Here is a 26,961-nt window from a genome sequence, read left to right as displayed (position 1 = left end):
CAACTAGTAATTATGTTATTTTACAAGCACTGCTCCCTCCTGATGTCAGTAATGATTTGTTAGAACTCATAATACTTTGGTTCCATGCAGATGATCTAGCAGACGACTTTTGGACCTTCCCAGTGAGCTTTCTGCTTTAACTCCAATGCTACAATATGCTGTCTACTCTCGCATCAGCAGTAATGTAGTATTACTGATACGTAATTTGTCTTAATATGCCTTATTGTGGGTAAATATAAGTATATATTAAATGCGTCCTCCAAAAGCGTGAATTTGCTACCAGAGTTTATCAGTTAATTCAGGTATAAATTTCTGATAAACTTCCTACGTGCTCAAGTTTGAAATAATGAATGCTGTATCTTTATATAATTTAGCTGAATATCTTTCTCATCAGAAACGGTCATCCCAATGATTATGAATAAACTCGTTTAGAAATACATCATTACTTCAGGACGAAATCGGAGATTTGCAACAACCAATCAGCTGTAACTCTTGAGGAGGGGGCAGGGCATCTCAGCTGGGAAAAAACGCACTATAGTACATTATATACTGTATACACATACACTGTGTACTGTATACATAAATATCTATATATGGTGAAAGAATGCTAATGAGTACTGTATTTTGATGAAAGCTTTCACTGAGATAGATATATTGAAGACAAGCAATTCATTAGCATGAGATCATTCTATTTATTTCTTTTCACTGGCATATGGCCAATGCCCTCACACTCAAGATATATACAGTCAGTGCCTTCTTCTTCTATGATGTTGAACTCTACCTGTAAAGAAAAGGCAAATACCATATGTTAAGCAAATATTATGAGCATGCCTTCCCAAGTCCCAAAACAGCTAACATCACAGTGAACACCTGCTACATACGCTTCCCACATAGCAACAAACACTTAATAATCGATGTCATGGCTGGCAGGCGCATGATTGATTGCCGGAACACTACATATGTAGCAAACAATAAACATATAATTTGCTTTCTTGATAATTTTTCTTTTGCCATTTGAAAATACATGCCTTTCTGAGCCCTATAAATATGAATACAGTATCTATTACAATAAGCTTTTATGCTATGACCTTCCAGAAATTTCAAGAGGTGGACGGTGCCGGGAAGCATCGTCTTCGTTATAGATGTCAGATGCAACAAGTATCTCAATGCCCCTTACACACTATAAAGGAAATGCTTTCCTTTCACGATCATTCTTAATTCTTTTACTTTAAAGAGTAGGGTTTTCTGAACCCAACCCAAATATTTACGAGTATACTGTATAGACTTGCTGTCTGTTATATTTATGCCTCTCTTAGCTAATTTATGAAAGCTGTATCATTGTGAATCATTGCTCCCAGAAGTATAGGGGGGTTTCTCTCTCTTACACACACACACACATACAGTACATCTGTTTAATTTACTTGGCACTGCTTTGATAAGATTTTATGAAAATAATTATTTATAAATTGGAAAACTTCAGTACTTTCAATATGACATGAAAATAACTGTTTATGAATTGGCAGTTTCAACTATAAAAATAATAGTTTTCAAGTGGGTCTCTGGCTCTGGCAAGTGTTATCAAAGATATTCAGTAACTGCAACAATTGAAAAATCTGTCTCTCAACATCAGTTTTTGAATGAATTTTGTCTCAAAAACCTGTTGAATTGTCCAATACAGTAAACCCTCACAGATCCGGACCCGGGAAATCCGGATTTCAGAAGATCCAGACAAAAAATTTGGGGGTTCTGGGCTAAGAAGCCTCCTAGAAGTTTCCCTAAGAAGCATTCCCAAACCAGAGCAAAGAACATTTTAGGCCCATGGGCGCTGCTTGACCCATCAGTTGCTTGGACACAAGTGCCCGAGGAGGTGGGAAACAAACACAGTTGACAATTGTTTTTTGTGGGATTATTTTTTCATTCAATCTAATAATGATACAATGTTTCTTATTATGTTATCATAGGTAAATGCATGGTTTATATACGGTAATGTATTTATCACTACATTAGTACTGTATTTTTGGTGTTTCTTATATCAATTATCATTTGCCAGAAAATTCGGACAATCGGCTTTTCCGGAACTTCAAGGGTTCACTGTAATCTATTGTATAGTGCTTTCTGTTATGAGACATTATCATTATACTATTGATATTTCCATTAGCCGGAACAATTGGTACAGAGCACTTCCGGGAATGAGAGATTTCTGCGTAACGAGACGACTCTCTCAAAGCCGTAAAAAAAAAAAAAAAAAAAAATCCCCAATACCTGGAAGTTTCCAGGTAACGGAAATATGTTCTCGGAAGTTCCAGAAATTGCGCATTACATCATCTCTCAAACCTGGAAAAATATCACCCATCCCCGAAATTTTCCGGGTATACTGGAAAAATTTTCTCAGAACTTTCCAGAAAATGTGCCCCTCTGGAAATCTTCTCAAAGCTGGAATTTTCTGGCTTTGGGAATGATTTTCCGAGAAAATTTCAATTCCGGCTATGAGAGAGCTCTGGGTTTGAGGGATTCCAGCTAATGGAGATTATTACAATTATACACAGAAATTGAAACATTTCTTCTCTTCCCACATCAGTGTACATTCATTTGAAATGCTTCACAGGGCTAATAGTATTTTGACAATCTTTTTTTCCTATGCCTTCAAATTTTGCAGTTTATAATATTCTATATTTATATGTGCATACCATTTTATATGAAATACAGTAAAATATATCCTGTAGAATGCATCATTCAGGATACAGTCAAATCTTAAGAGATGAGACTTGAGCACAACGATGACACAGGGACCATCAGGTGACAGATTCAACCATTTCCATGATACACTTTCTTATAACCCTTTTTTCCAAGAGAATCAATCAATCATTTTGATCATCAACAAGATTAAGCAACCATTATTTAGTTCAAATGAATTACCAATTTATTCTGGATGAGGACTCAATGTTTCAAATTATATAAATTGAAGAATCTAAATAAATAGAATTGAAATGAAAAAAAGTGCTGTGCAGTAATTTGCCCATATTCCCCTGAACTGTGCCAGCCAATCAGTTGTCGGGATTCTGAATGGACTACAGTACTGTATAACTAATATCAAAATCACCCTACACTGAGAGGAAACTCACCCCTCACAATGAGAGATAAAAATTTGTAAATTATGGTACTGTACTGAGTTACTGAGGTTCCATGATACAAGCACAAGGCTTGCCATCCCAAACTCCATGCTAGTCCAGACTAAAAGATGCACAAACAATGTCAAAAAATCTCATGAAATGATATACATAAGATCTAATAAATCATTCGAGATGAAACATCAGGAATAAAGCTATCTCTCCTTTGCTACAACTTAACCATCACAACTAATCCCTGACATTATCACAAAAAGAATTAAACATTTAGCTTCATGTTGTGAATACTGTATATGGGCCTGGGAAGAGTTGGTCTTGGACATCTGCGCTTGAAGTGTTTTGTCAAGAACTGAATTAAAAATGACAGCTTTGACACAAGGGAGGATGATTGATCATCATGGCTACTAAAAGACCTCCTGTCTATGCAGCACAACTGCAACCCTGTTTCCCTATTTCAGGGCCAATGGATGTTGTGGGGAGGGAAGAGTGATTGGTTTATCCATTTGAGTTAAAAAATCACCCCTGACTAAATAATAGATGGGGGTTGTCTGGGTTACACTAAGTGTCCCAGTTAGCAGCGTGTATTATACAAAGCTGCCTAAGCCTGAAAACATCTGTTTCTTGTCTTGGTGATCTATTAATTAATTTATTTATTTTGAGTCAGACTTCATAATTGATTTGGCAATTAAAATTAAATCACCAGATGCCAACTTACAGTGAACCTTAACTTTAATACTTACCATGTTCAAGCTGCTTTATAATTGTTCATATTTTTTTATTAACCATTTATGATACATGCTTTCTTTTAGGTGTTTTATCATCCATATCTTAATGTCTGGTGACTTAAATTAATCAAAACAATAAAGATTTTCAAAGGCATATGATGCCAACACAAAATGTAAATAATAGTGGACAGCAAACTGAACTGGAAAGTTCGTCAGCTAGCCAAGGCTCCGAAATTCAGATTACAGAGTTTTTTTATTATTTGCACCTGGATTACTGGCATTTTACTGTGGTAAGTACTGTACAGTAATATGAATACTGTAATTAAAAATAATTCATGTACGATGCCAGTCAATATTCATATTTTGCAATAAACATGAACTGAAGATAAAGTACACCGTATTGATATGTGTGCATAAATAAATGAAAATTATTTCACAATTATAATGGAATTAAATATCCATTAGTGAATACAGTAACTTAAATTACAGCTAAACATGTCAATGTATAATGACAATCAGAACACCATACCATCAGGTAATCATGGCTAATCCATGTGGGCATAGAAATGGTGATGATAATGACACTTACCTTGGTCAAAAGTTTCGCAACCCACATTGCAGTCTTAGTATGGTCCGTGAGGGGCCCCGTGCGTATCCTGGATTTACCCTTTGCCAATGCCATGAAGATGATAACCTGATTCAATTGACTATGGTTAGAAAACAATGTTCTTTATTTCTATATACAGTATAGTACAGTACAGTAGACCCTTGCCATTCGCGAGTTTGCGATTCGCAATTTCGACGATTCACAGTAAGCTGATGGTTAATATGGTGGCTAGCTTGCAAGCCTTTTCCTGCAGCACAAAGAGTCACCCCACGCAGCATCTCGTGTTGTACTCTCAAAACTTTAGTGTTTCTGTGTGAAATGGCCCCTAAAAGACTGCCTAGTGTCAATGCTAGTGATGCTAATGGAGTGAAATGTGAAAAGCAGAAGTCAGTGATGACCCCAATAAGGAGTTTTATTATTAGGTAAGTTAAAAAGAGGGGATGAGTGCTGTTGCAGCTGGTTGGTTGTTTGGTATAAGTATACAGTAGTGCACTAAGGTAGTATAAGTTGCTATTCGCGGTTTGGCCAAATCACGCCATTTCTTGGAACCTATCCCTCGCGAAAGGCAAGGGTCTACTGTACAGTAAAACCTGTATAACTCAGCATTTGATAATTTACAATTTTATACATTCAGGAAGGCTATACTCTCGGAATTCATTAAAAAAATAACTCGGAAAACCGAGTTATATAAAATAATATAGGAAAACCTTGGAATATTTAATCGCATGGGTAGCAGTGACTAATTGCTCGGTCAGTCTGGCATTTGTTATTGTCATAGTCGGGTGCATGCTGGCTGTCTCTCCACACTTTGTCCTCTAATCTTCAAACATCACTGATATGGTGTCTGCACCTTCAAGGAGCTATAGGAAAGGCATGAAGCTCAAGCCCCTGAGTTTTCAGAAGATGAATGTTTTGGACCAAGTGGATGCTGGGGCATCCATACGTATGGTGTGTGAGGAGTTTGGGTTAAGTCCAGAACATTCTACGACATAAAAAAAGTCAGGAGAAGATTTGGAAGCACTAAGTTTGGAGGACCATGGTAGCTCAAAAAAGGACAGAAAAGGATCAAGCCTGCAAAGTTTATTGACTTAAACCAAGTTGTATACAAGTGGTACAAGCATGAATGTGCATCTGATGTCAAGGTATGAGGAGTGGGTATTCAAAACACCACAGTTTGCCTTGCACAGCACCTCAAGATACAAGGCTTCCACACAAGAGCAAGCTGGTTTTTTAATTTTAGAACCCATCACTGCTTGGTGAACCGGAAGGTTGTTGGTAAGGCTGCTAGTGATGACGAAGGAAGTGTTGAGCCGTTCAGGATTGACTGATTTAGTGTGGTAATTACATCTTTGGTGACGCAACAGCTTAAGTCATATGTCGTTAAATTAAAATAAAAGCTACCGAGTTAATTACAGTACTAAAATTATTATGTCTAGCAAAATAAGGGATGTTTATACTAAAATTAATTGCTATCTTACAAGAGTTCCAGCAATACAAGTTATATTCTCCTAAGTCAAGTCAGTGGCATTTTATAAGGAAAAAAATGAAACCCCCTGCCTTTCATAAGAAAGCGTTGATCTCCCTTCCTGGCTGCTGACCCACCTCCCCCCTCCTCCCAACCAGAGGGAGAAGGTTCCATTGTGGGGTAAAAGTGACCGTGCGACCCCCCTCCCCCAATGGGTCGCCTCATTGTTTGTCTACTGTACTGACTCATTCATGACACAATATTGTTTATTACATGTTCATTAATTAGTAAAGATACATTACTGTAATAATCTGTGCTTATTAATACCTGTACCCTTCATATACAATCCAGTATAGTTCTGTTTTTGTTTTTTTACTGGGATTAGCCCACCCGGGCACAGGTCACTGACCCACATCGGGGCCTGAGAGGCAAAAATGTAATACAGGTTGTACCTCTTTAGTCCGGCAACCTCGGGACCTGACCGGTGCCGGACCATGGAAATTGCCGGACCATGGAAATTCACCCTTTTCCTGGATAGATAGTGACTTGTGCTTATGCCTGGAATGCACTAGCACCACTTTCTCTGCGTCATGGTCTCTTTGAAGACATATAGAAGGGTTAAATGTCGTATAGTAGCTTCTCAAATTTCGCGAGTTTTTAATTCTTAACGTATTTTATTGGAACACACAAAAAAATAAATAAAAATTTTGACGGCGGAAACTTGAATTTCGACGGGTTTGAACGGCCAACCAACGTGCAGACGACGTGCATAATCGTGTAAACAGCGTCATTTCTCTTATGTACAAAAGATTCATTATTGTTTATTACTGAATGTCTTTTTTATTGAATTAATGTTTATGTGTGCAAAATGAGCAATACAATTCATTAATAATACGTAGAAAATTAAAACACATGAGGAAATGACACAGCATTGTTTTCGTTGATTACAAAACCAGTGACTGACTGGTTCTACATATAAAACTGAAGAAAATAAGACCTTGGTTGTAGCTGTAGTAAAATTAATATGGTTGTTTTAAGTAATGTTATTTAATGTTAATAAATGGAACAATAGAAGTAGCTAACGATAATGGTAAAGAAAAAGAGAGATCGCATATGTAAGTGCGCATGCGCACACGTGAAAACATATCGTCATTACTTTACATAAGAATATGAAAGCAACACTTATTTACTGTTCATATATATTTTAATTAATGTTTCTGAATTTGTTTTTATTGAATTAATGTACGTGTGTGCAAAATTAACAATACAATTTATTAATAATACGTGGAATATTAGAGGAGACGAGACCGCTGCCGGCATTGTTTATGTTAAAGCTTACGAAACCAGTGACTGATTGGTTCTACATATAAAACTGAAAAAAATAAGACCCTGAGTTTAGCTGTAGTAAAATTAATGTAAAAAATGAATATGGTTGCTTGAAGTACCTGTAATGTTATTTAATGTTAATAAATGGAACAATATAAGTAGCTAACCATTAATGGTAAAAAAAAAGTGAGACTGCTCGTATGTAAGTGCGCACATGTGAAAATATATCGTCATTACTCTACATAAGAATATGAAAGCAACACTTATTTACTGCTCATATATATTGAAGGGTTAAATGTTGTACTCTGTATAGACAAGCAGAGAGAGAGAGAGAGAGAGAGCAGCCGAACTGCCGGATGTAAACAAACCTTAATTTCCGCGACTTTTTTTTTTTTTAAGGGGATTAGCCCACCCGGGCATAGGTCACTGACCCACATTGGGGCCTGAGGGGCAAAAATTTAATACTCCTGTAATAATAATAATAATTCAGATAAAAAAAAAAAGAAAAAAAGCTGCCTATCTACCTATTGGACAAACTAAAATCGTTCCGGACCACAGAATGCCGGACTAGAGAGGTACAACCTGTAATAATAATAACAACAATAATAAAAATAATATTATTAATAATAATAATAATAATAATAATAATAACAATAATAATAAAAGTAAAGAACCATAAAGAAACAAAAAATTAAAAAAAGATCAAGAGTGAGAAACAATATACAGTCAACCCTCACTTTACGCAGTTAATTCAACCCACAGGGTACCGCGGAAATTGAGAAACGCGTAAAGTGAACAACATAACATATGGGATTAATTGAAATAGAGACCGGCTGACCCCCAAACTCCATTTTTTCCGACACAATACCTATGTTCTAGTAAAAATAACATCTTAATTTTATGATGATACATGCACACAGTTAATACTTAAGAGAAATAGAGAAATACAGTCGCCAAGTTAATGTCCATTCAAATAATGGACTCAACTCCCTCCCCCTCTTCTCACACTACACTCCCTAGCTCTTCCCTCTCTGAGAAATTTTTTGGGGAAAACCACTAGATTTTAAGGTATAGTAATAATACCTCAAACTAAAGTTAGGATAATATAATTGACATTGCTGGATTCCTTGTAAGACCAGGAATATTTTGAATATAAATGTCATATATTTTGCACAAAAGATAACATATTTACTCAGAGTAAACAAAATACTTGCATTAGATCTAAAATTTGTATGTCTAATGCAAAATCTATGATGTTTATATTCAAAATTATCATCAAATTGTAAGAATTCCAGCAATGTAAATTATATTCTGGCCGGGTAATTTTTATGAATTTTATGAGCTAAAACAAATATCTTCAGTTAATAAAAAAAAAAAAATATTCTTCACGACACTATCTGTCAATCAAAGTACCCCACCTTGCCTCCCCCACTCTTCCAACAGCGCCAGATGGTCGGTTGGTCCCAACCCTCCCCCCCCACCCCCCACCTTCCCTACCAGAGAAATGTTGGGTGAAAAAACTAGATTTTAACTTTTAGTAATAAATAATACCTCAAACTAAAACTAGGATAATATAATTGACAGTGCTGGATTCCTTACAAGACCAGGAATATTTTGAATATACATATCATATATTTTGCACAAAAGATAGCATATTTGCTCTGAGTAAACAAAATACTTGCATCAGATCTAAAATTTGCATGTCTAATGCAAAATCTATGATGCTTATATTCAAAATAATCATTAAATTGTAAGAATTCCAGCAATGTAAATTATATTCTGGCCGGATAATTTGTATGAATTTTATGAGCTAAATAAAAAAAATATACTTCACCCGCGTAAAGGGGTACACGCACCGCCCCAGGTTCTGGCAGGGTACCGTGTAAACGTGGAAACGCGGAATGTGGGACCGCGTAAAGTGAGGGTTGACTGTACTATATGTATGTTGTGTTGTCAATGGTAGAGAAACAATTGAGACCCTGCAATTGTGTGTAAATGAGGCAGAAAGTCAGATCAGCAACCTGGGACTTGGTCACAATTTTTGTGATGCCATATGACAGCAGATTCTACCATCAGACAATACAAGACAATACATTATGCTTCCAATATCTTCCCAGGTGGTAGTACCTCCCTGTTTGGTAGCTGCTTACTACTGTATATTCCTCATAGGTAAAAAATGTCATTCAAGACATCTTCAGGTCATAAGACCCACTATCCCCCACCCAACAATGGGTGACCTGACACTGCATCAGGTCAAGTTAGTAATGTGACTCAATAATCTACCACCCAACCTTAATCACAAGTGTTAAGACATGATTAGTTATGTATTACAGTCGATTGAGTGAAGTGTCTGCCTATTCTAGGCTGAAGATGACAGCATCTGTTGGAGTACAATATATACAGTACACAAGAACACTTGCCAGCGATGCGTAACAGAGATGTGACCGATCGCCCAAGAGACTAACAAGCCGATCAGTAGTGAAGAGGATAAAAGTAACACAGCTCTATTCACGTCATATCATATACAGTAGAGCTTTTGGTTTTTTTAATATATTTATTTAACCAAACTTTCAGAAAAAGTATTCACGATTATTTTTATAAAAAAAAATTGTGTGTTTAACGAAATTAGAACTGATTTTACTGACTACAGTATCAATATTTCTTACATTTTTTTTTTATAACAGAATGGAATTCCCATCACTACATCATAGAAAAATATTTCGTTTAAGGATATCTTATTGGAAAATTTTCATAGAGAATTTATTAAGGATCGTTATGGTATCAAATTCATCTCCCTATCACAATTAGCCATGCTTGAATGAGGAAGGGGGGGACGGGGACTGACCACGCGACCCTACACCCCCAAAAAGTTCGCTTCCGTCAACACACACACCAAAACCACCCACACATACACCCTACATCACACACAAACACCCTCTCCAACAACCAAACACATTCCAACACCACTCACACATTCCCAGCAAGGGAATTAAGACACATCTGCGTGTGTGTGACTAGGTGGTAGCGAGTTAAATATCAGCTGCTGAGGAGCACTTGGCAACACTCATTTCCACTCCACCTATTTACCCCCACCTTTCTGCTTTCTCACTCCATATTTTAAAATGTTATGTAACGTAATGTTGAAGGGATACAACTTTGCTCATTTATACTTATATCTGTACTTACCACAATCTCTCTAAAATTACTTTAGGTTTTGTGTTTATTCAAGACATCTTCAGGTCATGAGACCCACTAATCCTCCACCCAAGAAAGGGTAACCTGACATTCCATCAGGTCAGTAATATGAGACCATTAATCCCCCATCCTACCTCCACTTGACATTGCATCAGGTCAGGTCAGTTACATGAGACCCACTAATCCCCCACAACTCCATGGGAGTGGAAATTAACAGTCTTTGCTGTAACACACAGCTTCATTCATGCCCCTATCCTATAGATTTTTAATCTTTAAATATATTTATTGAACAAAACTTTTAGATAAACTATTCTGGATTATTATAATAAACAAATGAAGTTTCTAACTAAATTAGAACTGTATTTACAGATTCCAGAACAGGAGTTTAGACTCAAAGAAAACATCTCCAGCACCCAAAAACATTCTGGGGAAGTAGGCTAGTGTGCGTCTGTGCAAAAGGTCTAGTTTAGACACTCGTAAACTTTTCATTTTCAGGTAGCACACCCATCTTGGAACTCTTCAAATTTTCTCACCTTTTCTGCAACTTTTATCTCTAGTATATTCATTCATTTTCCAAATACAGCAACTCTTTTACTTGATAACTATCATAATTAATAATAACAGCAACAAAAAAAAACATACTCTTAGAAAAAAAAGTACTGTACTGTATATAAGGGCACTAACAAGAATGATAGGACATCCAAGATTAATAAATTCAAATAAATTTTAAATGTTTTCCAATGAAACTGACCTGATCTTGTGCATATTTATCCACACAGGCACGTCTTTCCACACTATGCAAAATTTCATTCGCTGCCGTAAGTCCGTCCTCTTCGGCGCCTCTCCCTCTCTTGCCAAGGGCAGCCCCACCCAGAACACAACCTGTGGTAGTTTCTGCCCACAGCCTGGAAAATTTATTGTAAAATGTTATCAAATGGTTAGGATGTACTTATTCAACTCTCATTATGAGTCAATTTCAGCAATGACATTCTCTCATACCTCCTAACACCACCACTTCCTACCTCGTACATTCAAGATGCAGTGGTCCCTCGGTTAACAAACACAATTCGTTCCAGAAGGTCGTTCGTTAACCGAAAATTTTGTTAACCGAAACCTTTGTTTCGATGGGATTTTGGTTAATTGGTTCCAGCTCACCGAAAATTACATACAAAGTAAAAATAAATGCAGTAAAGTACACTTACTTTGAGGTGTGTACGTAGAAGGCTCCTGGTTGATGATGATGATGGGAATTAGAAGTGGGGATGGAGGAGAAGGGAGAAGAGAAGGAAGTGGGGGTGGAAGAGAAATCACCCCATGCTTCATGCCTTCATTTCACCTATAAAATTTTAAGTTCACTAGCTGTAATTCAAGATAATTTTCTTTAAATCAACACTGCACTGCACTATATATTGTCAATATGTAAAATAAATTTCAGAATGACCGATAATTGTACTGTAAAAATAGTTTATGTTCAAGAGTCTCAAGCAAGATGTTACCTCCACTGAGCACACACAAACTGACACCTGCTGGGTGAGTCAAGTGGCTGTTTGGTGCACTAAAAACTAGTTTCTTGTACTTCAATTATGTTAAATAATTGTTAAAATTACTAAAAATTTTAATATAAAACTTGGAAAATTATTGAATAGTACAACCTTTTTGATATTTACTCAAATGGGAACGAATTTAAGCCCTAAAACCGATTACTGTATTGGCGGACTAATATTCCAGCTGGTGAGCAAGCGAAAACATGCTGAGAGGAATTCGTAAGGAATTCGTTAGCCGAAATTTTTTCGTTAACCGAATTGAAGATTCTTATGGAAGGTAATTCGTTAACTGAAATTTCGTTAACCGAGGCGTTCGTTAACTGAGGGATCACTGTACTGCATTTCTTATACTTTATCTATCTAACTTGTTGGCAGGTTTGCTTTCAATGTGGGCAGAATATTACTGTACTGTATTATTCACTCTATTCTGTACATTACTGTTTCTTTTTAGGGGAAATAGGAAATAATTTTTTTTACCAGGAATGCATCTTCAATTTATAGCTATACTTTACCTGTTTAACTTTCTTATTACTTGTACTGTAAAGTATTTATATCTCATGTAACAAAAAAGTTGAGAATTTTTTTCACCAGATTTTAGCGGATATTCTATGATTTAGAAGTTTCTACCATCCGGCACCAAACATGTTCTGAGTGTGCCAGATTAGAGGGATTTTACCTGTAGTTATGGGCTTACTATTGTATATTAAAATGCTAGTGTAAAGAATGACTGCAAAACTCACCCTGCATTTTACACAGTGAAGACTAACTTTACACAGGCTAAAACCAAGATGGTAATGTTTATGGACAGTACCCTGGGTAAACTAGCCACCTTATGAAAATTATATTACAGAGATACCTCAAATAGCTGGAGCAATTATTTTGCAGAGCACTTCATGGAATGAGAGATTTCTGGATAACAAGACAACTCTCTCAAAGCCAGAAAAAAACCTTCATCCACAAAATTTCTGGGTAACAGAAAAATGTTCTTGGAAGTTCCAGAAATTGTCCATTACATCATCTCTCAAACCCAGAAAAAAAAAACTCCCCCATCCCCAGAATTTTCTGGGTATCGGGAAAATTTTCTCGGAATTTTCTGGAAAATGTGCCCCTCGGAAAATTTAATTCATGCTATTGGCGCGTTCCAGATTTAAGGGATTCCTGCTAATGGAGATATTACTACCCTGTATTGAACAAAACTTACTTACAGAACAAAAAAGTGGGTGGAGGAACAGCACTTTTCCTATTAATTTTTTTTTCACCTTTGGTTTTCATTTTGCTCATCTTTCTTAATATTTGAGATAATTACATCTCTAAGTGCCATTTTCCAGATCAAATTTCCAGATTGGTCACATTTAGGGGCCCCAATGTATACTACATAATCCACATGATTTTTTGTACTCCAGTATTTCTTTCACAGGGTGACATTTTCTTTTGCTGGCTCTCCTGGGTTTGTGATTCACCCACCGTCTTATTTAATATCAAAGGACAGCATCTCAAAATGCTATTAAGCCCTTCATTAATGAACACTACTTTTAATATCTTATTTGGCTATCGCCCAAAATTTTATTCAGCACAGAGATCCATCGTACCCATGGGGTTTAGATGTTGAAGTGGCTAGAATAAGCAACGACCACTGTACAGTAGATGGAAATTCTACAATTTGTATATATGAGGAAGATAACATGCTCATCTACATCATTCTTGCTTTGTGCATATCATCAGACTTGGGGAACTGATAATCCCTTGCCCCCACAGCAAGTTCTGTGTACACCCCAGTATATCCGAAAGGAGAAACTCGCAGGTTACTTGATGATGACCTGTGGCCATTAAATTCTGTCTGCTGATCTGGCTATAATATGTGATTTACCATATACAGGTACTCCTCGACTTACGACCTACTCGACTTACAACAACCCGGATATACGACCGCCGTAGTCGTATAAAATATTTTTCAAACTACGTATTTTCCAGTACCGAAGCGTTTCCATCCCGTACGACAGCGTGGGCTGGGCCACCTCCATGCCGTAGCCTGCTCAGTTGGTGTTTGGCCGTCGTTGTTGTTAGTGATCAAGCTGTGTACTGAAAATTTTTTTGTTTCTAATTCCTTTTAAAATGGCTGGCAAGCGTAAAAGTGAGAGTTCTCGTGGTGCTGATAAGAAAGGGAGACAGTCAATTACTTTTGAGATGAAAATGAAAATAATAATGCAATATGAAAGTGGAAAAAACGGTATCAACCATTTCACGCGACCTTGGCTTCTCTCACTCAATGATATCAACAACTTTGAAGGACAAGGCAGAGGCAATTGCTACTATTAATAAGGGGATGCAAATGTTTGAAGGAATGGATCAAAATGCACTTGCTTGCTACAGGGAGATTTACAATGAAAAGAAAAGGCAAACTGTGCAGTCTAAATTGGACATATATTTTAAAAAGTACCCCACTGCTGTCTCCTCACGCCCCACCACTGCTGCCTCTTCACTCCCTAAAGATGATCCAATACCTTCAAAAAGCAAGTATGTTAGCCTGTCTGGAGAAAGCGAAATTGATGACCCACTCAGCCCTGTCTCCTCCTCTGCTTCATCCAATTAATGTAGTCTCCATGTTTAATTAAAAAATTATTGAGGCCCCGTGTGCATTCAGCTGACTACATTAAAGGTAAGTGCACAGTAACACTTTATTAATTTTTCATTATCTTGGTTTGTGATTGATTACTATTACTGTACCATATTTCATTTTAGAATTTCAATGTATTATTTTCGCATTTTCGACTTACAACCAATTCGACTTACGACCTGGTCGCCGGTCCGGAATTCCGTCGCAAGTTGAGGAGAGACTGTACTGTACAATTCGAGTTTTTATGATAAAATATTATGCAAAAAGTAGGGGTCAAACTATACTGCATATGAATATTATTTTTGAAGGGTTAAAATTTAGGCATTTCCGTGGGTCATTTACGGTCAATGATAGATACCCAACATATGTTTGTATTGAGCTAACTTTACCGGTTAGCTTCTTTAACCTGGGCTTGTCTACTGTACCCATAGAATCTTTCTTTATACTGTATTACTACATAAAGAACAGAACCATATTCACTATATGTGCTACTATAAATTTACAAAACCTAACAGCAATATCCCCATTAGCCAGAATAATTGGTGCAGAGCTCTTCTGGGAATGAGAGATTTCCAGGTAGCTACTGAGACAAATTTATCATCTTGTAATTTTTCCAAGAGTCTAAACTACACATCCCTCATGGATAAACATTATAACACATCCCAGGTATGTTTATAGGTGCTGGAGAAAGTTTTCTGAAAGTCTAAACTATTCTTCTTGAACAAACAGACATAGAGCTGCATTTATTTATGCAAGAACCACTGTACACATACAATATACCGTATTGTAAATAAACAAAATATACTACAGTAATCCCTGGCCAACTGCAGGGTTTAGGTTCCTGAAAAACCTCGTGGTTGGTAAATCTGTGGTTGGTAAAACTAAAAACTTACAATAAATAGGGGGTTTAGATCCATGGCCACAGATAACACTCATCAAAGCCAAATTAAGTTGCTTGTTCCTTCACTAAACAATACAGGTATCTTTCATTTAGTGATTGTTGACTTAGTGATATTTCGGTTTAGCGATTTAAAATTTTTTAACACCCTTTGTTGTTTAATGATCGTCAATTTTTGGTTTAACAATCTTCGACTCACTGGGAAAAATTCAGGAGGAAAGTCGAAAAAATTGGGGATTCTGTGCTTCAAGTGCACATCATTACAATACTGTAATGTGGCTTAGAAATAAAGAAAATACTGTACTGTATACTGTACAGTGCAGTATTTTAAAGTAATGATAAAGTGAATAATACAGTAATAAATAAATGTAACACTTACATTGGGAAGTGAAGTCATAATATGTTGATGATATAGCAAAAGTGTAATGGTTACACTGGTAAATGAAGTAAAAACCCACATTGGAGATATTAAAGATGAAATTTTGTTACTGGTATACTAAGACCCTTTTCAGCTAACTAACAGAACAAAATCAAGAGAAAAAGACATAGAACAATGAATCAGGTCACCTGACCTGTCCTCTGAGTTGAGGAAGGGTGAGATAGGGTAGGTTAGGTATACTGCATATGGTACAATTTGCGAAAATGTGTTTTTACGCCCCCTGTGGTAACCCGTGTCTCCAAACAGCAACATTGCAGTCGTAGTATCACTGTTTATGAATGGATGGGTATTGGTCGTGTTTGCTATAGGTCATATAGGTTGGTCGTTTGGAGACAAGGGATACCACAGAGGGGATAGGAACACATTTCTGCAACTGTACTATCAATAATGACAGTACAGTATTACCATATTTTACAGAAATTAATCTCTTGTTTTGGCAGTAAAATAGATTACATCCTCAATAAAACATGAAAATACTGTACTGTAATTCATATTACTGTATATGCAATATTATCGTCTGTTCTGGCTATAAAGTAAATTTTTAGTCTGTCTTTAATAGGGATACCCAACAATAAATGGTTGTTTTGTCTATTTATAAATCTACTTCATGTTCTCTTCACTTACACAATGCCTGAACCATTTCCCATGCCTCTCTCTGCATGCTCTTTGATTCGGTCAATATAAATTTCAACATTTTTGGGCAACTTCTCCAGTAATAGTTGCTGAGCAGCATCTGCCATCTTGTGAGCTACCTAAAAAAAGAAAAAAATATGTAGTAAAACCTGCCAATACAGTATCATGAATGCAAGAATCATAATTCTCATCTTAACAGTACACTATACCCTAGTTAATTAAACAAAAAGGGGCTCTGGGTCACTCAAATTATTAAAAAATCTGAATTAATTGAGTTTGAAATATTTGGACATTATTTGACAATTTCCTAATTTTGGTGTTTTTGCATCTGGTCATGCTTTGGCTGTCACATAAAATAATCCATTTACAGTAACTGTGCATATACTGTATATATACTTTCTTTTAAATGTACCACATTTTACGGCATATAAGACTCACCCTCCATTTCCACAGGGAGCATTTAGGAAAAACTTTTGTGTGTATTTTCCTCCTGTAACCATGGTTTTCTTAAAATAATACAGTAGACCCTTCCCATTTGCAGGTTTACGATTCGCAATTTCAACGATTCGCGGTGAGCAGCTGGTGGCTCAGGTGGCTAGCATGCAAGCCTTTTCTCCCTCAGCGCAGTGAGTCACCCCACACGCCCGTGGCGTCTCATCTCGCTCTGTTTGCCCTCACCCAGTACCCGTGACCTTGCAACCCGTGTCATACTCTCAAAACTTTCATGTTTCTTTGTGAAAATGGCCCCAAAAAGATTGCCTAGTGTCAGTGCTAGTGATGCTACTGGAGTGAAACATAAAAGGCAAAAAACAGTGATGACCCTGGCAAAGAAAATTGAATTATTAGACAAGTTAATAAAGGGGATGAGTGCTGCCGAGGTTGGTCGGTTGTTTGGTGTGAACGAATCCACAGTGCGGTATATAAGAAAGAATGAAAAAGCAATTCGTGATTCTGTTCAAGCGAGTGCTCCTGTAAGTGCTAAAGTGGCACAGGTTGTTCGTGACAAGAACATAGTGAAAACTGAGAAAGCACTGAACATTTGGACTGAGGACCAGCACTGCAAAAATGTTCCGATCGACAGCAACGTGATTCAAGAAAAGACTAAAAATCTTTATACTCATTTTTACGAGTCAACAGGTGTGCAGAGACTGAACCAACGGGGATGTCACTGTACTCTAATGTGACTTAGAAATAAACAAAATATAATATAAAACTACAAATAAGAAAAATGAAGAGCATAGGTGTGTGTGCGTGTAGGGGGGGGGGGGGTGAACGTATGTGAAGGCAGTGAATTGTACTACGTGGCTGACTCATCAGCCTCACTCCCTCCCATGTAACATTACGAAACGCACGTACGCACACACTACTACTATTACTGCTTATTACTTTGCTGTCACTCAGAATAGAGTATGATAATCATCCAGCTATGATACAATGATAGTATGAGTTATTAAGGATGTCACCTTCGTTGGTGAGCTCTAAGGTGACTCGAGAGGACAATACGGGACCGGCAGGATCATCCACAGATGTTTCACGTGTGGAGGGCTACATCTAGTGCAGGAGGGACAGCGGCAGCATCTTTCCGGTGCTAGCACTTGTCTGCCTCAACGTGCAGTCAGGCTAACTCGAAAGTATTGACACCTTCTCGTGTGGAGCTTCTCTAAGCGTTGTGGTGTGGAGTGATCGTTTCCCAGGTGAGGGGGTTGGTTTGGCACTTTTTCTGGTTTGTCTTGAGACTTATCTCATACCTTTCCCATCGCCTGTCAGCATTAAGTTTACTATTTGTTAGGTAACTGTAAAGTAGCTCCTTTGGCAGTCTAATGTCATCCATGCAGGTAACATAGCCAGTCCAATGTAGTTGTTCATGGATAATGGTAGCCTCGATGTTCCTACAGTTGGTGTCAGCAAGAATACTGGTATTTGTTCTCGTCTTCCCAGCGAACTCGGAGGATGAAACATAGACTACGTTGGTGAAAGTTTTCAAGCGCCTTGAGGTGCCTCCTGTATGTGACCCATGTCTTGCTGCCATATAGCAGGGTGGGGAGGACCACTGCTCGATATATGTGTAACTTTGTAGATAGTTCCAGCTCCCTATAGCTGAAGACACGGGTACGGAGTCTGCCAAAGTCTTGAGATGCACATCTGATTTGATGTTGAATCTCTTCATCGATGTCCGCGGTGGTGGACAGGTAGGAGCCGAGATGCTAAAAATGGGTAACATTAGAGAGGATAGTACCGTTAAGCTGGATGGATGGTGGAGGTGTGACTGAGCCAGGGGCAGGCGAAAAGAAAATCCAAATATTACGTATATCCACCTCAAGGCTCATGTCTGTATATAACACATCTGCGTAGTGTTCAGGATCTCCTGTAGGTCGCGTTCAGTGTGAGCGATGAGGGTGAGATCATCTGTATACTGAAGTTCAATGATGAAAGCTGCCAACACCTTTGTTCCTGCCTGGAGTCATCTTATATTGAGAAGTTCCTTAATCTGGTACTGGATGTCCACCCCACCAGCTAAATTGGCACTGGCACTAGTAAGGAAGGCAGCCAAGAAAATGGAAGAGAGCGTTGATGCCGGTACAAATCCTTGTTTTACCCCCGTTTGGATGAGGCAACTCCATGATGGCATGAACGGCAGTGTCCTACAGTGGCAATGAATATTAGTAGGCAGCCAAAACGACTGAGGGTCCGCCAGAGGGCTTCCCTGTTGACAAAATAGGAGGCCTTAGTAAGGTAAATGAAGGCCATGTATAAGTCACGACGCTTTTCTCTTCGTTTTTCCTGTATCTGGCACACACGCACGCACACACGCACGCACACACACACGCACACACACACACACACACACACACACACACTATAAAAACAGCCCAGTCCTAACCATTGTAAAAATTATCAACAACTCTTACTCAGCCAGTGCATTCACTCCCAGCCAATCTTACCTCTTTGCACATGTTGAAATGCCCTGTAGTATAACCTTCTCCGCCCCACTTCAATATTATAAATTATGCTTGTATCACAAGAGATGCCACAAAATTTCGTGCCTACCCATACCTGCCGCGAAAATACCGCCAACATTAAAACTACCCGCAGACATTCTTGGGTACACTCACCGACCCCCCCCCCCCATCGTTCAGTGGTGCATTGTGGTAGCTCGAAGCTTCGCTGTATTTTTCGAATAGCAGTTCATGATGTAATATTTGAGAGAATATATGCACGATACTTTTTTTTTAGTGACTTCACAACACTATATTTACCATCACTATAGTGTACTTAATACCATTATACAAGAGGGACCGTTCGGTTTACAGCCCTGACTAAGACTTTCCTCGAGCCAGGAGTAGGGGTAGAGGGTACATCGAAACTATGGCGCATGAGTGTACATCCAGGGTGTCATCCACGAATAATAGAGGACCGTGAAATAAAAATCTGCGAATTATCCGGGCATGCTGTACGCAGCTTCCCACATGTAAGTGGCTGAACGTTGCATGCAACTTGCACTAGACAAGGTTTCACGTTGAACCACAGAGCATGGTTTCGGCTTTTTCCCTTGAAGACCATAACCATACATTTCTGCTGTCTTAAAGGTGTTCACCCAGATCCCGATCTCAGCCCTATGGTCGTCGTGTGTGATGTGTCACAGAGACCCGTTTCCTGGGCATTATCTTCGACAATCAGAATATGTACATGGCAACCACATGTTTGTTACCTCAGAGAGTCTTGCTAGCATGCTCTCAAGTTATTGAGAGTCTTGGGGCACACATCGTGGGGTGCTGACCGAGGAATTCTGCAATTTGCTTGCTAGCTAGACCCAAAATGGATTATGGGTGTGAGGTGTACTCCTCAGCCACTGAAACTAGACTCAATACACTGAACTCTATTCACCACGCCGGGGTACACCTGGCGACTGGTGCCTTCAGGTCTTCAGCCATCCCAATTCTACTAGTTATGCTGATGAGCCACCCTTCGATCTTCCACGTCTATATCTCCAGGCCCAGTGTTGGTTTAGCTTCCACCGCCTTCCACAGTCTGTAACCAACACTTGTGTAGTTGACCATAGTTGGCGAGATTAAGTCCTCACACTACATTCAGCATCCAAGCCTCCCATGACCTTTCAGCTTCAGGGTAAGGGAGGTTGTGAGTATTCTTTGTCTTCCTCCTGTTCAGATATGCCCCATGCAGTTCCCAAGTGAAGTTCCGTGGATTCTCCCTGAAGTTCAAGTTTGTCGGTATTTTAACGAAAGGAAGGACATACTCCCTCCCTGTGTCATTCATTCTCTTTGTGAGAGCATGCCTCCTCTCACAGGACGACTATCCCTGTTTACACCAACCACTCTAAGTCAGATGCAAGGATGGGTTTTGGGGTAGTCTTTCCTGAAGTCTGTCAGGATGGTAGTCTTACTAATATGGCATTTATTTTTATGGCAGAGCTGTTGGGTATTTTACTTGCCCTCAAGAAAATTTTACCCAACCTCATAGCGATTTTACTATTTTCAGCGATTCTCATAGTGCTCTCCAGGCCTTAGCTAGTGTCTCATCGCCCCATCCCTTAGTTCTAGATATTTTACAGTGGCTGTATTTCATCCAACGTCGGGGCTGGAAAGTCAGTTTTGGCTGGGTTCCAGCCCATGTGGGGAAGAATAGGAATGAACGTGCTGGTGCTGGAGTAAAAGCAGATATTTCTCGCTCTGTGGCACATCATTCCCCTGTACCTGCCTCTGATATGAAGCCAGTAATAAGAGCTGCCATCTACCTAAGTTGGCAATCCAGGTGCCTGGGAATACTAGCGACTGTCGCACAACCAGGAGACTGCTTTGGCCCACCTCTGTATTAGCCACATGCCCGACTCGGAATTTTTTAATGGAGAGGGCACCCTCTCCCCATTGTGATAACTGCCTGGTCCCATTGAATGTTCGACACCTCCTGGTGGAGTGCCCCATTCTCAGAGATCTTCGTAGTAAGCACCTATCCCAGTGCCCAGGGGGAGACGGGTCTTACCATCTCTCTTTGGTGCTGGAGGGGGGAGTGGGTTTTGTGGGAGGCAACGTCTTCTCCTTTGTGGAGGAATCTGGCCTGCTACACAAGCTTTGAGGTTTATCTATTCACGTTTAAATGTTTTTACGAAAGTTCTATGTTACTTATGTTTTTTTACCTTGCATTATTTGATTTTAGCTTTTTAATTTGGCGACATAAGACCTATGCTGTTGCGTTGCCAGGGATGTAAGTACCACAATCAATTAATCATTACCAAAAATTTATATAAACAGATGTTACTTAATATTTTCTTTATATCCTATACCGTATTTACAAATACTGTACTGTTCAAAGCTTTACTTTGTGCAAATACAGTATTATGTGCTTGTATCTATATTATGTAGCCTGCAAAGTATACCACCATTAATGAAGTGGCCAGTCAGTCAAAATAACTGTCCACCCCTGGACTAGAGTATGGTAGGAGAGAAAGCTATGTAGTCGTATTGCTATTCTACTCAGGTACTCAGGGAGCATAACAAGGTGGCAGTCATGCTGAGTTAGTACAACTATCATAGGGCCCTATACAATGGCTTAGATAATACTATACTGTTGAAGTTAATTTTTTTAGTTAAATAACAATTTCTTACTGCAATTAAAATTTATTTAAAGCATTTGAATTAGATAATACCAGATCAATCCAGACACATTTATGGATACCCAGACACCCACCCACAGAGTATGACCTATTCAATTATATAACCTTTTTTGCTCTCTTCAAAATACACATATAAAAAGTTTATTGAGGATACATAATAAAATACCGTACCTTGATAGGGAGAACCCCAGAAACATATGCTGTTCCATAAACATATACCAGTTCTCCAAAGTCCGTAAAATCAGCTGCATACAGGCCTTCCACAGAGGGTTTTACTTTTAAGGTTACTTCACCCTTTCCCATTGGATAGAAGCCTCTGAAATAGATGTGTTGAAAATAATTATTTATCTTCAATAAATACTGGTTTTCAAATCCAGTAAAATCTTGATAAATTGGAATTCACTTTTTAAGGACTCTCTGAGGTGGTCTGGACCACTCCTCTATTCGCCAAAAATATTTTTAAAAGTCTGGAAAATCCAGCATCAGTCCAGACGGTTTGTGTTCATACATGCAGTTGATCGTCTGTGTGTGGGTGTCATGCAGCATGTGTCTCACTATCTCATACTCTCAGTCTCACATGTATAGTATCAGTTTGCTGCAACTCACTACCAACACTTATTTACAAAAACTTTTTTGTTGAGTACATAGTATCTTTAACGAGGATACTAGAGGGCTTTAAGAAATGGGTTAAAACTATCTAAGTACTGTACTGTACACTGTACAGATGTACCCCGCTTTACGCGGTCAATTGGACCCACAGGGTACCTCGTTAAGTGAACAACAGAACATATGGGATTAATTCCAATAGAGACTGGCCCGACCCCCAAACTCCACTTTTTGACGACACACAACTATGTTGTAGTAAAAATTTTATCTTAACTTTATGATGGTATGAACAAACAAGTAATATACAAGAGGTTAGGTTAGGAAAAATAAAGGTTAAGTTAGGAAAAATAAAGGTTAGGTTAGGAAAACTAAAAGTTAGGTGTAACACTTACATTAGTAGAAGAGATGGGTCGGCATACGGGGATGGAGGCGGAGGGGAGGGAGGGAGGAGGAGGGAGAGGTGAGGCAGGCGGCAGGCGGGAGCGGGTGGCGCAAATCTAAAAATAGCGTCTCGAGCCGGACACTCTGCGCGTATATGGGTAGATGAACCGCGTTAAGTGAAAGTTCGGTTCTGGAGAGGCACCGCGTATATGAGAAATCGCGTTAAGTGAAACCTCGTAAAGCGGGGTACAACTGTACAGTACATATTTTAAGAAATACATTTGTCAGGTTTATGTATTGATTCAGCATTATATTCTCTTATGATTAGCCTCTTAAGGTGTATGGTTCATCATGATTAATGTAACACCTTAAAAAAAATACAATATGTAATCTGACTTGAAAATAAAATAATTAACTCAGGATGTGTGTGTGTGTGTGTGTGTGTGTGTGTGTGTGTGTGAGAATTTCAGCAAAACAGCTGATAACAAGAAACTGAGAAAATATTATCAGCCATTATTAAATGCTAACATGTCATACTGGTTATCATTTTTCTAAACAGATGAGAAGTTGGACAGACACATCTTTCCTCAAGGAGATTGATGACTGGAGAATCTGATGTTCAACATTGTAAATCAAAGAGTAATCTGTGCAGGAGAAAGAGTTGAGTTGAGTGACATCAAAACTCATCACATTCCCATGTCGTAGGCCCCGGCATAAGGAAAACTATGACCTTCAATTTCTCATTATGAATGACAGTTGTCAAAAGGAAGTGGACAATCTTTAGATTATCACAAGGTGCCAGGCCCTATAGATTTGCTTGGAAAATCCTAAAAAAAAGTCCTGAGAGTACATACTCATGGTCACCCCAAAATGGTGTTACATGATAAAGTCAGGTAACTCCCGAGATACGATGGGGTTACGTTCCTGAAAAACCCATTGCTAGGCGAAAAATTGTAAACAGGGAGCATTATAACATGGGGTTCAATGGGATGCGTTCCCAGCCAGTCCCAAAACACACATGTAACACCAACCAAAAATTTCCTACAATACTACTGTCAGTACAAAACAGTAAACAACACTCAACACATCATATTGTATAAATCTGGTCATCATCACATGTCTCCTTCGAGGCTAAGGGGACTCTTGTAGGTGGAGTGGAGACATCACTCTGACTCCCATACCGCCTCTAGGGAGTCTCATGCTGCTTAAGAATGTCAAGCTTCACCTCAGAGACATGGTTGTCTTGGATGCCTTGGCCCTCCCAGACATTTTCAAAGTTATACTGCTCACTTCAGTCACAAAATGAGAGCAAAAGCACTTGTCACAAAAACAGAGCGAACGATGATAACAAAAACACTAACGGCCGACACTGCTCACATTTTCAAAACAACAGAGTCGACACAACTTACGATCACAAAAACAGAAAATATCACTTCACAGTCACCATAACAGAGTTCAATCTAAATGTTAGTGCTGTCCTCTCACTATATAAGAAAAAAAACACTGATAATAAGTAGAATGTACGATGCCGGCTGATAATAGTGGAGCCATGCACTGGAGGGTTTACGATTGACAAAGAACCAGACACAGGGCTGCAATGCGCGGGTTGGCCATGTGGCGGCATGTGGGTAGACTGACAAGTGAAGGAAGAGATGTGTGGTGCATTGGGTTAAATATTGTTTCCTAATAAAATGTCACTGACTTGCCATAGAAAAATAACTTGCATTGATGGAATCCTAACAAGGCGACAATTAATTTGAATATAAACAACCCATAGTTTACATTTGAGAAAAAAAAATCCGACCAATGGATATTGATGGATATTGTTAATGGGAGTTGCTTTGATCGTACATAGGGAGATGGTGTTAATTCGTAACCATTGTTAAAGTGAAATATCACATCTTGGGGGGGGTAACCTGTGTCATTATAGTTCATACTGGTCCAATTCTGAAAAAAAATATGATAAATTAACTACTTGGCATTGTGTTATAGCCAACATATAATAACTTAGCTTTCATATCTTTACCTTTTATTGATGGATAGCTGAAATTCCCCTCCAAACCATGAAAGAACTTTCCTGAAGACCTGAAAAGAAAAAATTACTTAACAGTACTTCTCTGTATCTGAAACAGGACTTCTTGTATGGTTAGCTCAATGACTTCTAATTACTTGTATAAGAAAGTTGAAGTTCCCTAAAACATAAAAAAAAATCTAAAACTTTCCAAAGCCATTCAATGACTCCAAAATAAAAATATTGTACAGTACAGCATATAAATTGTTGACTGCAGGCTGACCCTAATTTACAAACAGGTTGTGTTCCTGAAAACACCTTTTAAGCAAAAATTCATACATGTATAACAAAACCTATTTTCCATTTACTTTCATTAATAATAGATTTTATTTACTTAGCTTCAAAGGCAAAGATGTTTGGCTTGATTGGATTAATGGAGGTGGGTGTTAGGAGAGGAGGATTAGTCGGAGGATGAAAAAGAAACAGGACTAGGTGGATTATCCACTCCCACCCTTCTTTTGCCTAATCACTTCTAATTTTACGTCTATACTATAGCTAGAGTGCTTCCTTTTGAGCACTGCACCACCCTGTTTGGGTTGGGAACTTATGGCTACAAAAATTATAAAATGATTCACCACAACATGAACAAAAAAAAAAAATATCGCAACAAAGGCAGGAGTAAACACAACATGGTAGGACACAGAGGCATGGTAGGTAATGCAGGTGGCCAGATATGGAGAGATTTTCCCAGATAATATCACATACCTCGGCATTTCCCGAGTTATACTAATACATTCCGAGACCATATCCATGTCAAGTTATATGAAATTCCGAGTTATCAAATGCCCAGTTATCGAGGGTTTACTGTACTGAAGAAATTAGACAGTGGTACTGTACATTGGTCAGGGCCTAGTGTGCCTTTTTTTAACATCGGCTTCAATGGTTCAGAATTTTTTATCATACGGAACCGGTCCGGCCCCAAGTTTCCCGGATTAACGAGGTCCAACCTGAATTAAATTAGTTGGGTCACAGGACCATACAGTGTTATTGTCTGTACTCTTTATCATTGTAAATATATTAAGTGTTAGTTGTTACAAGCTGGTGTTACTTTGAACCCTGATTACACGATTTAAGGAATAGTTTCCTTGGATGTATGCTCACAATGAAATTGTATGGAAATGTCATTTTCAACTGTCAGCTGGAGGTAGCAAAGGTTTGTCTACATGATTCTGGTCTGTTAACCAAAGCTGTTATTTCAGAACGTGAGTCTGATAAATGGGCCTAGGAGTTAAAGCACTGCTGGAAGAGGAGGATTATTCAGTAGTGGTCGTAACAGTAGAAACAAGGACATTCATAATGAGAAAATTAACAATGCTCAAAGAAAACAACACTGTTGTGTGCAGCTAGCGCGAACAGTGTCTTATTGTATGGCGGTAAAACATGGGCATTTAATGACATACTGTTCACTATCACCAAACACTTATCTCACGCTATAAGGACTATGCAATCTGAAAAATGAACAAAGAATCTGAAACCATTCCGAGATGACAAGCCCCATTCTGCTCATTCTCACATCCATCGTCCCCAGGTGTTTGAGAAGTTTTTGTTGAGTGTACATAGGCTTCAGTAAGCTAAAATAACAATGGTGAGAGGGATGTGTAACATGACATTGAAAGACATGTATCCCTATCCCTGTTTTGAGCTAAGAGGCCACCTGGGTATTGAGAATATTGGCAAGGTCATGTAAACAATTATGCTGAGAT

The 26,961-nt window shown here is 38.5% G+C and overlaps 1 protein-coding gene across 1 annotated transcript in view; it reads right to left on the bottom strand.

The window, feature by feature from the left end:
- Positions 1-354: 354 nt before the first annotated feature.
- Positions 355-26,961, bottom strand: part of LOC121858799 (RNA 3'-terminal phosphate cyclase-like) — a gene marked incomplete at its 3' end in the record, with an annotated part of 36,307 nt that continues 9,700 nt past the window's right edge. The window contains 6 exon segments of the mRNA XM_042355437.1: positions 355-781; positions 4,440-4,544; positions 11,195-11,348; positions 16,563-16,690; positions 22,372-22,516; positions 25,214-25,272. Coding sequence (XP_042211371.1) covers positions 689-781; positions 4,440-4,544; positions 11,195-11,348; positions 16,563-16,690; positions 22,372-22,516; positions 25,214-25,272 — 684 coding nt within the window.

This window comes from Homarus americanus, unplaced genomic scaffold (genome assembly GCF_018991925.1).
Source record: "Homarus americanus isolate GMGI-L3 unplaced genomic scaffold, GMGI_Hamer_2.0 scaffold41807, whole genome shotgun sequence".
NCBI classification, from domain to species: Eukaryota; Metazoa; Arthropoda; class Malacostraca; order Decapoda; family Nephropidae; genus Homarus; species Homarus americanus.
This window is presented reverse-complemented; position numbering and strand designations above follow the sequence as displayed.